The sequence below is a fragment of the Lathamus discolor genome, chromosome 2, assembly GCF_037157495.1.
Source record: "Lathamus discolor isolate bLatDis1 chromosome 2, bLatDis1.hap1, whole genome shotgun sequence".
NCBI classification, from domain to species: Eukaryota; Metazoa; Chordata; class Aves; order Psittaciformes; family Psittacidae; genus Lathamus; species Lathamus discolor.
The window spans coordinates 62,284,926-62,297,983 of NC_088885.1; the positions used below are offsets into that span (position 1 = coordinate 62,284,926).

Genomic DNA, 13,058 nt, shown 5'->3' on the forward strand with positions numbered 1-13,058 from the left:
CCAGCGCTTATTTGCAAACCTTGGCAACCTGTGTAAGAGTTGCCTATTGTTATTACTAGTAGTACTAGTATATAATATTAATATTATTACCACTACCACTACTACTGCTACTTCTACTATTAAGGCATGGTTGCAAAGGAGGATTACTTCTAAAAGAAGCCGCAAACTGCAGGGCTCCTCTTCCAGCTTTTTAGCTATATATTGCTATTCTTTTGTTTAACGAAAGCTTTCTCTAAACAAACCTTGCACAAAAGACTTAAGTAATTAGTGATGGATTCAGGCAATGCAGCCATTCAAATATGGCTGTCCTCTGATCTAGAACGAGCTGATCAAACACCAGCAAGCTAATTATTTCAGACACTGTACAGTAATCACCAAGTCCAAATGCGAGCATTTACAATCAAAACAGGTGTAATTTTCTGCACTAGAAGACAGTCTCGTGATCTATAAATGTCAAAACTAATACATATAATGTGTAAGCTTACAATAGAAACCTAAACTTCTGATGCCCACTGCCAGGAGATATCAATGTGGACCTTTTCAGCACTTTGAGATAATAACCAGCGTTAGTGTACTAATTTATAAACTCAAAGAAGCAGCAGTCTGCATTTGAAATACAACCTGTGAAAAAGTACAAGAGGAAAAGAGCAGTATAGGTATTTTGCAGATGATCAGTGCTTAGCTCTGTTCTCAGTGAAACAGCGGGTTAGTTCTGTGCTACCTCAGGGGGATCAGGCTTGCACTCTATTAACCAGGGACCTACAGCTCTGCTCTGTATTCCTCCTTCTCTCAACTCCACAGCCTAAAAAACAGTGAGAATACTTTTCAAATGAGCAGTCCAAGTATACTAATCTCATTCTCTGTCTTGAAATATTCAAAAACTGCTTTTGAAAGATATTTTAGATAATGATGCTGGAGAGTCACTAAAGTTTTGGGGTTTTTTTTCCCCACAAAAAAAAATCAACTTTAAAGTACACATACAAAGAACCTCACCGCAGTATTTTCCATTTAGGATACACTCTTTTGGCACTTCTTAAGAAATCAAACAAGTTTGATGTCTCTCAGCGCTTCTTCCTCGGACTGGTAAGTGAGGAGGTGACACAGGTGGCACAGAAGTAAGTGTTGCTTTGCCATAGCTGACAGTACACACAGAAGCTACCAAGATGTTTCACAGAACAACAGACTACAGGCTCGGTCCAACAACTGCTACTCAGATGAGTAGCCTTTGCTCATATTAAAACACCACTGAAACTGACAGGATCAAAAGAGTATGAACTATTCATTCAAACAGCAGTCTTTATGGTCTTGCCCTAAACAAGCACTCCAGAGGGGAAGATAGCAAGACTGAAAATGATGACTGATAAGTATTTTTTAATGTATGTGTGTGTACTGAAGAAATTAACAGGGTCCCAGTATTTCACAAATGAGGTTTTCACCATCCCTTTCAGAATTACTGTTTAATATGAAAGCACTAATGCATTTATTGTTGCTTTTGAAGTGGAAGTCCTCACTGACTTCAACAGCAAATAAAGCTTAAAAGCATATGCCTCCTCCACATGAAAGGGTATTTTCGTTGTTTCTTAATGCTCAATCACTTTATAAATGAGAGAAAGCAATACCAAAATATTATCCAGATTATTAAAATTTTTAAGTGTTTAAATATGAAGCTAAAAAAGTCAGTTTTAGTTACAGCATATAACTATTACACGAAAACACAGCATTTTTCCATGTTTCCTTATGTTTTATAGCTTGCATCCATTTTCTGATCTATAACAAGGTGATTAAATCCATTAAGTACTGAGTAATTTCATCTTTTTTTCTTTTATCTCTCCTGAAGAAAAGCAGTATTTTTTATTATTACAGTGAGGATGTGGTGCAGTAAAAATTTTCAAGGACTTTGGGGGAATTAATCGAGCACTTGCTTAATCTTACAGACATGAGTTGAATTTTGCAGCTCTTAGTTACACAAAAGGTGTTGAATGGGAGTTTTGTCAAGCAGTCAGGATCTCAGCCACTAATAACCTCTCAGTTATTTTCTTTTTCTCATTAGCAGTCTAACAGCTAACAGACTAATCTGAAGCTGCTACGGGATGCAAGATGAATTGCAGCACATAAAGCTTACCCTATGAAAATAGGTGAAAAATTGCAGGCAGCATCTCTCACACGGTACTCCCGGCGACCTCCTGAGCAGGTACCAACCCACCGAGCTGCGGTGGCTCCAGCACAGTGCTGTCACTCGGGTCTGTCCCTAAAATTAGCTCACAGAAATTCAGACGGAAGTGTTTTGAGAAAGTCACTTTGGGATGGTGATACCTGAAGCGGTTCAGGTGCTCTGCTGACTCAGTGAGCTGGTGTGAGGGGTTGATGCCAGGTGGCTTTGCACTGCCACCTTCCCTAAGTGTATCCACCAAGTGCTTTTCAGGCTGGAGCAATGCATGGCTGCAGTGAGGATGGTGTTGGCCTGTAAGAGGAAAGCCTACTGCATGCTGTGCAAGGGAAAACATAACGAATGGATGCTTTAAAAACGCTGCCATCTACTCTTGTGAAACAGACTGAAACGAAACATCACATTCTAGTCAGGTTAATTCTGAAAACATATGCTGTTTATTAAATACCCCCTTTCTCCAGTCTGGAAAAACGCCAACCGACCACTGTGTTTCATCTGCCCTCCAGAATCTTTCCATTCTGTCTCAACTTAAATCACTTCTAGTACTGTACATGTAAATGACCTGAAAATCACCTTTTCAGTTATGTTAAGTAAGGACTATTACAATCACATGTTCTCTGACAATTCAGTTGTATTTGTTACTCTGTATCACAGAATCCTAAAATTATGTATGATTCATAAGACACTTGAATAAAACCAGGTAAGAGAACTGACATTTTTTAGGCTTTCATCTATCTCACATGGTTGATACCTTCCTGAAGCATTCAAACAAAAGTGTCTTGTAAAGGAATCCAACAAATGTGTGAATAATTTTTTTCTGAAGCTTCTTTTTATACTCTGTGCAATAATACAAATGAAAGCATGGAAAAGTGTTGCATGAATTACTATTATGCCTACATTCAGAGCTGCATAATCGAGACTTATCAAGACTTAAATGTTTTCTAAATGTAGGAATTTCTTTCAGGAAGAAAAAGAAAGCAACACTGATCTTCCACTGAAAAGCAGTGTACAAACTGTGAAGGAGTTTCAGAAAAAAATGTGTTTGTTAACATCAGCTAAAGATAAAATGTCTGCTAACTGCGAAGACAGATGCATAAAATGCTCTCACATGCAAATCCAATAATCATTTCAAAGTGCAGCTCACAGCATTTTTGTATATTTAAGCAAGCAATATTATAAATAGAACTCTGAGAACAGTGCGCCCATACAGGACAACTATTTACTACTCCTATCATCAGAATACACTAATTTACTTTTCCCCAAGCACAATTTTATTAAAGTTACAAAAAATATATTTTAAGCCTCCATAAATCTGTTTTCAAAATCATATTCATTTGGAAATAGCAGCCTTGTAACATCGTATTGATCCTTCAGAAGAACACTATTACTTTTTCCTTAGCTTTATAATCTCTTACAATTGACAGAGCTTTTAAAGAAAGTTTTCTTAAATTGTCAGAACACGTTTATTTTCTTGCAAATTAATTCTTTTTAACTCTTTATGATAGCTTTGAATCCCATAAAGAAAGATGAATTATCACATACTGAGCCCAAGCTGTGAAACAGGAGGAGACAAATAGAGACCCCTACTGTGTTTAACAATGTAGAAGAAATTCCAGACTCAAAAATTTTCTGTCCTTTTTCTCAGCCCACAAAAGCTGTCAGTACGGATCTGAACAGTGGAGGGCACTCTTGCTATGCAGAACTCGGTGCTGACCTGGCACACTCGGTTTGATCTATTCAGTTGCCTAAATCTCAGAATTTGTTAAGTAACAGCCACCTGTGGCACAGGCACTAACTGTATTCTGTTAGAAGCATTTGCAGTTTCTAATCTGTGCAGTGAAGCACTTCGTTACCTCGAACACTGGCACCTTTCTACGCGTATGCAGATGTGGAACAGATGCAAGCTTCACAAATTGTTTGGAATATCTGTGTAAGATAGCACATTAAATAAGACCTGTGTCCTGTTTTTCAAAATTATATAAACAGCTATTCAGTTGGCTGTTATAGCATATCTATACATTAATTCTGGGTTGTGTAGAATTTGTGTACAAATATGCTGGTGTCTGTAGGAGCTAAGTTTATTTGGAATGCATCAAGTTTCATGGGGAATCTTAACAAAAAATTGAGGTCAACACTTCTAATATAGCCAACGTGTAAAAGACATTGAAAAAACAAACCAAAACAAATAAATTAGAAGAAAGAAGCAGAACACTAGACTCTGAATGGATTTCCTATTTTGAAAAGTGTATCATTAACTACATCTTCAACTATGTAACTCTGCAGAATGAAGCCAACCGCTCTCCGAACAACCACACAAACACTGACAAATTTGTGTTTGGAGGCTCACAATAAGAGAAGCCAATGTGAGGACTCAATCCTGCATCTCCTACGCATCTCAAAACTGAGCTTACAAGTACTGGACTCAATGGCACCACTCCTTTGAGTAAAATTACTCACGCACAGGAGTGCTTGAAACAGCAAAGCAAGAGTGATCCGATGCCAGTTGTGCAGCTCAGTCATTTTGCTCATTTACTGTTCCGTGTACCGCAGTATTGCACAGAACAGCAAAGCACACACAGATCTGAACAAATTAATTAGCTTTCATCATTTGCAGTTTTTGGGGACATTACTACACCAACAAAACCATAAACTAAAGTTATCAGATGGCACCAGCAGAAAGGGTCTCCTGAAACACTGGAGAACGAGTCGCTTTTGATTAACTGAAACAAAAATACTGCGGCACCTGCAGGGTTAATTAAGCAGCTCAAGATGCTGGGCTTCACAAAAGGAAACCTTTTTCCTCCTTTAAGAACTGTAAACACTTGTGCTGAACTAGATGGGCATTTGATAAGCTGTACAGCATGTAGCAAACTCAGAGGGATCTCTAGTTAACACTCAAATTCAGTGTTAACACTTAACAGAACAGTGGTAAGCCGTGCTGCCAAGGTCAACTGCACAGATGTACTAATTGTATTATGAGCTTGACATCTAGTGGCCACCCCTGGCAGGGCAAAGCAGGCAAAGGTTAAATCAGCAAGCCTTGTCAAAGCACTTCTAACTACTCACCCTCAGGGAGAGTCCTGGGGAAGCTTTCTGGCACTCTCCAATCCCACCTTCCCCCTGGGATGCAGGCTGAGCTTCGGCAGCAGCCCGCTGTGCGACCACACAGGGCAGCACCCACCCATGCAGCACCCACTTGCGCCTCCTGCACCCACACCCCATGCACGCACCCTGGCTGGCTGGGGGAGGCTAACAGCCTTCCTTCCCGAATATTTTGGAGTGCCTCACTCTCTGTGCCAAAAGTTTGGACATTTTGTGTATTTTTCTTTCTCGCCTAGTGACAGGGCCCAAATTTTTTTGGGGGGGAGTGGTGAAGGGCACTGCCACCACCACAGTATTAGAGACTGTCAGCAACAGTTTCAGAAGGGATCTTTTTTAAAGGTTTAGCTTACCCCGTAAAATGAATGTTTGAGTTCAAGTATGCTCACTTGGTGTACCCTGCTCTTTAGTCTGCTGTCTTTTCACTTTTCAGCTTAAACACGGTTTTTTAAACGTGTTTCATTATGGGTTTCTGTCGCCCTTTTAAACAATTATTTTTCTGGCTTTCCCACTTCTGGGAAGAAATACACTCTTATGTCCAACAGCTCTAGAACTGAACCAGCTCCTCAAAGTATATTTTGACCTAAATTCCTTTTTATAATTAATGGAAAACCCTCACTACTTTTAGTGGGATATTTTAAGAGGGCTCAGGAAACAGGATTTTGGCCCTTTACATTGAAATGTACAATTCAATAAAAATTTACTGCTGGAACTAGATTTACTCATGCTTCCTTTGGAAAAAAAAAACAAAACAAAAACAAACAACAGCAAATTATTCCCCTTTTACAAATGCAATATTATGAAGGAAATTATTTTTATGTGCTTTGTTTTGGAAAATGTGTCAGTACTTAACTATTTTAATGTCATGTCAGACCTGGTTTATTATCAACAAAAGTGACTGACTCATGTCCTGACTGATGGACAGTCAACAGATATGTTTGTCCTGGCTTGGCAGTCAATAAAACAAATGCAGGAAAGATATCCACAAAATCTCCCTAGGACTCAAACTATTTTTCCGAAATTGCACCAATATTCGTTATTATTTTTACTTTTTTTTTTTTTTTTCTAATGCCACCCATTTTTTCTTAATTGTAGCTTTCCCTCTTTCTTAGGCAAGGAGAAGTAATTTTCAACAGCTTAATGCATGCATATTAATGGCTTAATTACACAGAATTTAAAGCAACACCTTTCAAAATTTCCTCCCTCCCACTCTGAAAAAACAGCTTTAATATCCTCCCCAGGAGATGATAAGACTTGCTCTAGACCAGCACTACCAGATAAAATCTGACTCAGTTCTGTCTACGTTCATTGCTATACATATATCAACAAATTGGCTGATTGTTGTAGTTTTCTTATTATTCCAAATGTTTTCCTATTGGTAACACAGTTAAAAACAGAGTACTTAAAAAATTATACAAATACTGATGTTACTCATTTCGAACGCTAAGTCTCTACTGTAATGGCAAAACTACTTATATAAAGTTTCAATTACCATTTCTTAGCAAAGGGACAATTCGTAGCAATACTTATTCGGCCTTTATTTTCCAAAAGAAAAAAAAAAAAAAGCCTCCTCGTAACAGTTGCATCAGAACAAAAACTTGCAAAAAATCACCCAAGTTTTACGTTTACTGAGAGCTGCTTGTGACCTCTCAAATTTTAAAGGCAATAGTGTCTAACTGATGTGGAACAACCTCTATTTTGTATGTAGGAATGTCCCTCCAAAATGTGTTTTTCCCCTCTGTACATGCAGATAGAGTGAGCACACACACACGAAGCTGGCTGCTCCATAGCAAACTGTGTCGTTGCTGTGGCGGAGCATGTGTGTCTGTGTACACACTCCAGAAGAATTCCGAGAGCAGTCACAAACTGCTCAAAACTGCACAGCCCAATCTCACTTTACCAGGATGAAAAAGATCCATTAGTTTAGATCATGCTGTGTAAGAGGGGGGAGAAAAGCAGGTCCAGCATTTTAAAAAAGTATTGCGAAGGGCACACTAGAAAACTGTCATTATACAGCTAACTACAAGGTATCCCTTCCAGCTCAGACTAAACAATGATACATCTTTGCCAGAAACTTCGCATGAAAAAGTCCAAAGCCTCATTTGTCATCACCCTTTACCAGAATCTCACTTGCACGCTCCAAAAATCACTTTTCAGCATTACAAAAAACCCCTTTTATTATCCCTACTTTCAAAATACAAATGCTATATCCATGGCTTAATATAAAAATTAATCGGAGTTGAAGCATGTGCATTGTGCCTCTAATTCTGATTCGTTTGTAATCTGTTGAATTAGGCAAGTGTATTAGAAATGTAATTCCAGCTATTACAATGCTTTTACATTTACTGAGAAACTGAGATTATTGTATTCTACAGGCAGTCATCTGAGCCCTGCTGCTGCTGGTTTTAAATGATTTCAATCATATCTTCTAATTTAGTAACCTCAAAGTGTTGGGGTTTTTTAATAGGTATCTTTTGTTCACGCTTCCACAAAGCAATTATTCAAGTAAGGTATCACCACCAGCTGTTTTGTTAACACTTCCTTTCAAAATTATTAAAAAATTTATTTTTAGCATTTCACTTTCAACAAATAATTGCAAACGATTCTGAGTGTAAATCTGTAGTTGATGACATTGCTAATTATCTTCAGATTTCTAAGAGTTTCTCACCATCATGACACTGCCCTGTTTGAATACATTTGTATTGGGCTGTACCCCAAGCTGGCTATAAAATTGCTTGTTCTGATGCTTAAACTTCTGTAGTAATGTTAGCATGAAAGTTCTGGTGAGACCAGCCAACTTAAAATCTGGCCTAATGTTTATCTTCCATTCTGCTCCCCAAACTGCCAGGCTTCTCCCTGCCACTACGAGTGTGCCTTCACTCCAAGGATTACGCTTATGGGACGTTCATTTTTAAAAGCTTCACTTAATAAAATCTATTTTGAGGTGGTATTAAACACAAATCCATTAAATAAATAATAAGCTTCATTTGTGTAATATTGTGTTAACAACAACTTCCACTTTTGAAGATAAACAGCCAAATTAGTGGAAAGGCCACATGTACCAAATAATACTGCTTGAACAGTTCGCTTTCTAAAAACGACAAATATTCTTGCACTGTGCAAACTATTTTTGGCCTGTTGCAAAATACGTTCAGGAACTGTAGCAATATCTTGATTACAGCTGTGAACAGAAACTAAGAACAGTGACTTGACAAGGAGTGCTTTAATTCACGAGATCTGGAGCGCTCATTATATCTGGCCTATAAAATTGCTTGCAGTATAGCAATCGTTAGGCTTCCTAATATAACGTGTAAATGATTTACATTACACTAATGTGCACTAGATAGCCCTCTGCTCGTGTGTCCTGCCCCCACCTCTTTCACGTTTCTCAAATGGAAGTGCAAACCCAACAGCACTACTTTAGCTTGTTAATTGTTAACTATGAAGGGTTTCACTCTATTAATTAAAATATGTTTTAATAAAAGGAAACATAGCACATTTTGATAACAGCCTTCTAAGGCTGAAAAGTATTTACATTGTTGCATTTTAGGGCTGCTGTGAAAGCCGATTTTGTGCTATTCAGGGACCACAATAATAACGCTTTAAAATTCCTCACTGGGATGCAATGTAGTCCTTTTGATGGAAAGACTGTCTTTCTCATTCGGCAGAAATAAATCCATTCATTTGATCATGTAGTCATTGAGGGCAATACAAAACAAACCAAGTGTGAGAAATTCTATGTGATGAAGTAAACAAAACAAAACCCCCCCAAAAAGGGAGCAAAAAAAAAAAAAAAAAACATTTCCATGACAAAAAGATTCTTTGTCCTTAATCTACCCACCATATGCAAGCGTTTCTTTTTAGCATATCTCTTGTTCTAATCTCGGGTGACATGGCTACATAGATAAGATTCACAAAACAAAACAGAAACCTAGTTTAACAATTATATTTTTTTTTTACTTTATTAACTCACCAGGAGTGTCATAATGGGGTTGGGGGGGGTTATTTTTCTGTGCTGAAATGGGTTCAGAGCATGTAAAAGTTTAGAATGCTAATGATAAATTCTTAGACCTAGGTCCCACCCCAACACAGCCTGCGCTCAACAAACCTTGTTTACATGATAAAATACTAATTCTCACCTGCTTGCCTATATTAGTTGCTTTTACACGATCACTGTTTCCTAAAGAATAAAAAAAAAAAGAAATAAATGTGGAAAATGCACTGCTCTGCTCCTCCACTCTGACAGAAGGAAGCATTTCTCTGTGTGTCTGTTATTGTCAACACCCAAGTGGGCTTTCCTGAAGCAGGGGCAGTAGCCCCTCAGCAGCCCTGGGCAGTGTGGGACTCGCTCTCTGGGTCCCCAAATACGCTGGGAAGGAGCAGGAGGCTTAACGATTTGCCAGTCTGACAGATGTTTTAACCTGATGAAGTGGATTCACGCTGCCCTAAGCTTCAGGGCTGTAAAGTTCAGATACAATAGTCAAAATCCTCCTCAGGCTTCAACTTTGCTGCCTTTCTCTCCCCACAGATGCAACTTAAAAGTCATTATAGTTTTGAAGCAGGAGAATGACTTTTTTTCTTTTTGAAGGCGGGGGGGAGGGGGGGGAGGATAAAACAGTGGAGAGAGGGGCCTACACAGAAAGCAGAAAACACTGGGGCTCTCACTAGCTTGTGCGAGGAATTAAGCAAGCAGTGGGCTCTGCGCAAAGAGCAAAAGAAAAACTTTCAAGTGGAAGCTCTCAACTTAGCCCAGGAAAAGTGAGATTGGGCTGCAGCATGCCTTTGCACGCTGCGAAGACAAGGATCACAAAGGAAATTAAAAGTTAGAAAAAATAAAATAGTAAAAGAAACCACCAACCAAAAACAAGGAAAAAAAAACCACAACCCTGCAGGCCTTTTCTCGGAAAACAAAATACAGCAAAGCGGAAATAAGGGGTGATTACAGCCCAAATCTTTCCCGCTTTGGACACTTGTTCACTAGGAGCCCGGGCAGCCCAGATACAAGTGTGCGTGTGCCTGCGTGTAGGGAGGGAGCGAGGAATGGCGGATGGGAGAGAAAACAACCCTTCCCCACTGCCTGCAGCCGGCGCGACAGGGGCTGGTGGCGGTGGTGGCACTCCGTGTCACCCATCACTGATAATAACTACAGTCGCAGCACAGCCGGGAAGCGAAGGGGGAAAGGCGGCGCACGGTGGGGGAGAGCCGAAAAGCTGCCGCTCAACCTCCTCGAAAATAAGGCAGTGGGCTCCGCTGGCCCTGCCCGCTCCTGCCGGGGTCCCCTGCCCGCCGGGCAACAGGGGGCAGAGGCCGGGATAGCCCGAAACCCAGCGGGCTGCCCGGAGACGCGCCTCCCCGAGGCGCGGGGCAAGCCCCTGGCACCGGCCACGCTGAGTCTGCCCCAGGGGCTCGCACTGGGCCCCTATAACCCCCTGCCCGCGGGACCCCCCAGGACCCGCAGCCCCTGGCAGGACACCCCGGCTCCGGCCGCCCCAACTTTCCTGCCGGGGGGAGGAAGGGGGGGACATGGCTCCTGCCCGCTGCGAGCCGCCAGCGGGGGAGAAAAAAAGGGAACACCAAAAAATACACAGCGGAGAGGAGGAGGAGGCGGCAGGCGCCGCTCCGGGGTGCCGCTCTGCAGCTGCCCGAGGGAGGGCCTGGCCCCGCCGCCGAGCCCAGCCGCGATTAAAGAGCTCGGGAGGCCAGGAGGGAGCTGCGGGAAGCGATGGTTAGTCAGGGGGTGGGCTGCAAAAACTTGGCTAAACTGCTAACTTCTCAGTTCCGCTGCCTCTTCCCCCAGCTGCTCTAATTCCCATTCTCCCGCGACAGAGTAACTGCGCTCCCATGTTCACCATCACCATAAATCCACCTATCTCCATCCGAAACACACTCACAAAAGGAGAGAGAGAAGGAGAAAGAGGCGCCGAGAGCCCTTACCGTGCTCAGAAACTACCTCCGCTTGCAGCTCTTCGTCCGATTTGAGATGCTGGGGTTTCGCTTGCTTTCGACGAGACATGCTGCTAACTGAGCCGTCTTGACTCTGCTTTTTGCAGAGGCATCAGCGACGTGGAGGTGGAAAGGGGGGAGGAATTGGGAACGAGGGAATGGGAGAGGGGGAGTGGGGGCTGCAAATAACTGTTCGCAAATAAAAAGTCGAGTTGCAAAACAAATCAAACAAACAACAACAGAAAACGCAACCAAAAAAAAAAAACCCAAACAGAAAACCAAAAAAAAACACCAAAACAACAACAACAAAAAAAAGCAGCGCTAAACCAGCCAACCAAACTGGGAGGGAGTGCGGGTGAGCGAGCGGGGGATCAGCCGGGCGGGGTGTGCGCGGTGCGGCGGGGTGTGCGCGGCGGGCTGGGGCGGCTGCGCGGAGCGCGCATGGGGCTCGGTAATTATGATTGTGAATAATGCATGGCGATTAATGGTGCTGGGGGCGAGCGCGGATTGGCGCGGCTCCAGCGGACTCAGGCTGCATATGTAAATGAAGGACGGGGCTCCGCAATTAGCCGCTTCGCTCCGCCAAATGATGCGTCTCCCCGGCACCGGCAGCGCCGCCTGCGAGAGGCACCGGGCGCGGCGGCGGCAGCAGCGGCGGCGGCGGCAGAGACACACACACGCACCACGCAGGAGGGCTCTGTTTTGCACACACTTTACACAACATATGTGCAAGGTTCACTTGTTGGGGGAGGTCACGATCTTCGCTTTTCTTTCTCTCCCCCACCCCCCCGCCCCCCGGCTCTCAGTTTTTTTTTTTTGCTCTGCTTTCGGCTTCTTTGCTTTCTTTTCTGGGTTTTGGTTTGTGGGGGTTTTTTTTCCTCTTTTCTTTCTTCACATCACTCTGCGTCCTCTTCTCCTCGTCTCTCTTTCTCCAGAAGTTGATCTGCAAGGCATCTGATTTCTGTGTGCGTGTGAGTAATTTCTTCCCAGGAGGAAAAGAAACTTTTGTGTATGCTTTTGCTTTTCTCCTTTCTTTTCGATGTGCGTGTGTGTTGCTCCGCTCTTCTGTCCCCTTGCTCTTCACATGCTTGTCTTTAGCTCTTCCTCCATCCCGTCTCCTTTTCCGTCTCTCTTTCTCCGTCTCCCCTTCCCGGCTGACTTTTGTTCTCTCCTCTCTCGAAAGCGCACGCACGCACACGCAGAAGACCTTGGGCAGTTTTGTCTTTCACCTCTCCTTCCTTCTTCTTTGTCTTGCAGCTTCTTTCTCCAAGCAGAGACTCCCCGTTGGTGGTGGTGGTCACTTCCTGTTGTCCATTGGTAGGAAGTTTTTTTTTCTTTCTCCCTCTCTCTCTCAGGTTGTAATGACTTTTTGTGACACTCCTCGCCCTCCCCCCCACCCCACCCCCCGGCTCAGTCGTGTGTCCTGTTAGCTAATGACAGCGGTCTCTCGTGTGCGCCGATGAGCAAGTCCTTGGTCTCCAGCAAACAGTATCGATCCTCTCGCAGATTTGGGGGTGGGGGGTGGCTGTTGTTGCTGTCGCAGGGGTGATCCCCCCTCCTCTGCCTCGTCTCGCCTCGCCTCGCTCGCAGCGGCGTCGGCAGCCGCTCCCAGCGCTGCGGCTTCCCCGGTCGATGCCTCCGCTCCGTGCCGAGGAGCGGTGCGCGCACCGCGGCCGCTCTCGATTTCGGGCAGATAAACTTTCAAGTTTGGGAGCGGTGCAGGTCACACGGCGGCTCCTCCTACTCTCCTCCTCCTCCTCCGCCTCCCGCGCCGCGCTGCCGGGGCTGCCGCCGGGGCTGCCCCAGCTCCGCAGCCCGATCAGCTGCCGCCGCCGCCGAGCCTCCCTCT

The 13,058-nt window shown here is 43.3% G+C and overlaps 1 protein-coding gene across 2 annotated transcripts in view; it reads right to left on the reverse strand.

The window, feature by feature from the left end:
• The window catches only part of SALL3 (spalt like transcription factor 3), a 25,254-nt gene extending 13,761 nt beyond the window's left edge, over positions 1 to 11,493 (reverse strand). Inside the window, exon 1 of one of the 2 annotated variants that reach the window (XM_065667201.1) lies at positions 11,201 to 11,493. In XM_065667201.1, coding sequence (XP_065523273.1) covers positions 11,201 to 11,279 — 79 coding nt within the window. In that variant the 5' untranslated portion in view covers positions 11,280 to 11,493. The remainder of the gene's footprint in view (positions 1 to 11,200) is intronic. The other variant, XM_065667202.1, reaches the window with a different exon arrangement.
• Positions 11,494 to 13,058: the final 1,565 nt, after the last annotated feature.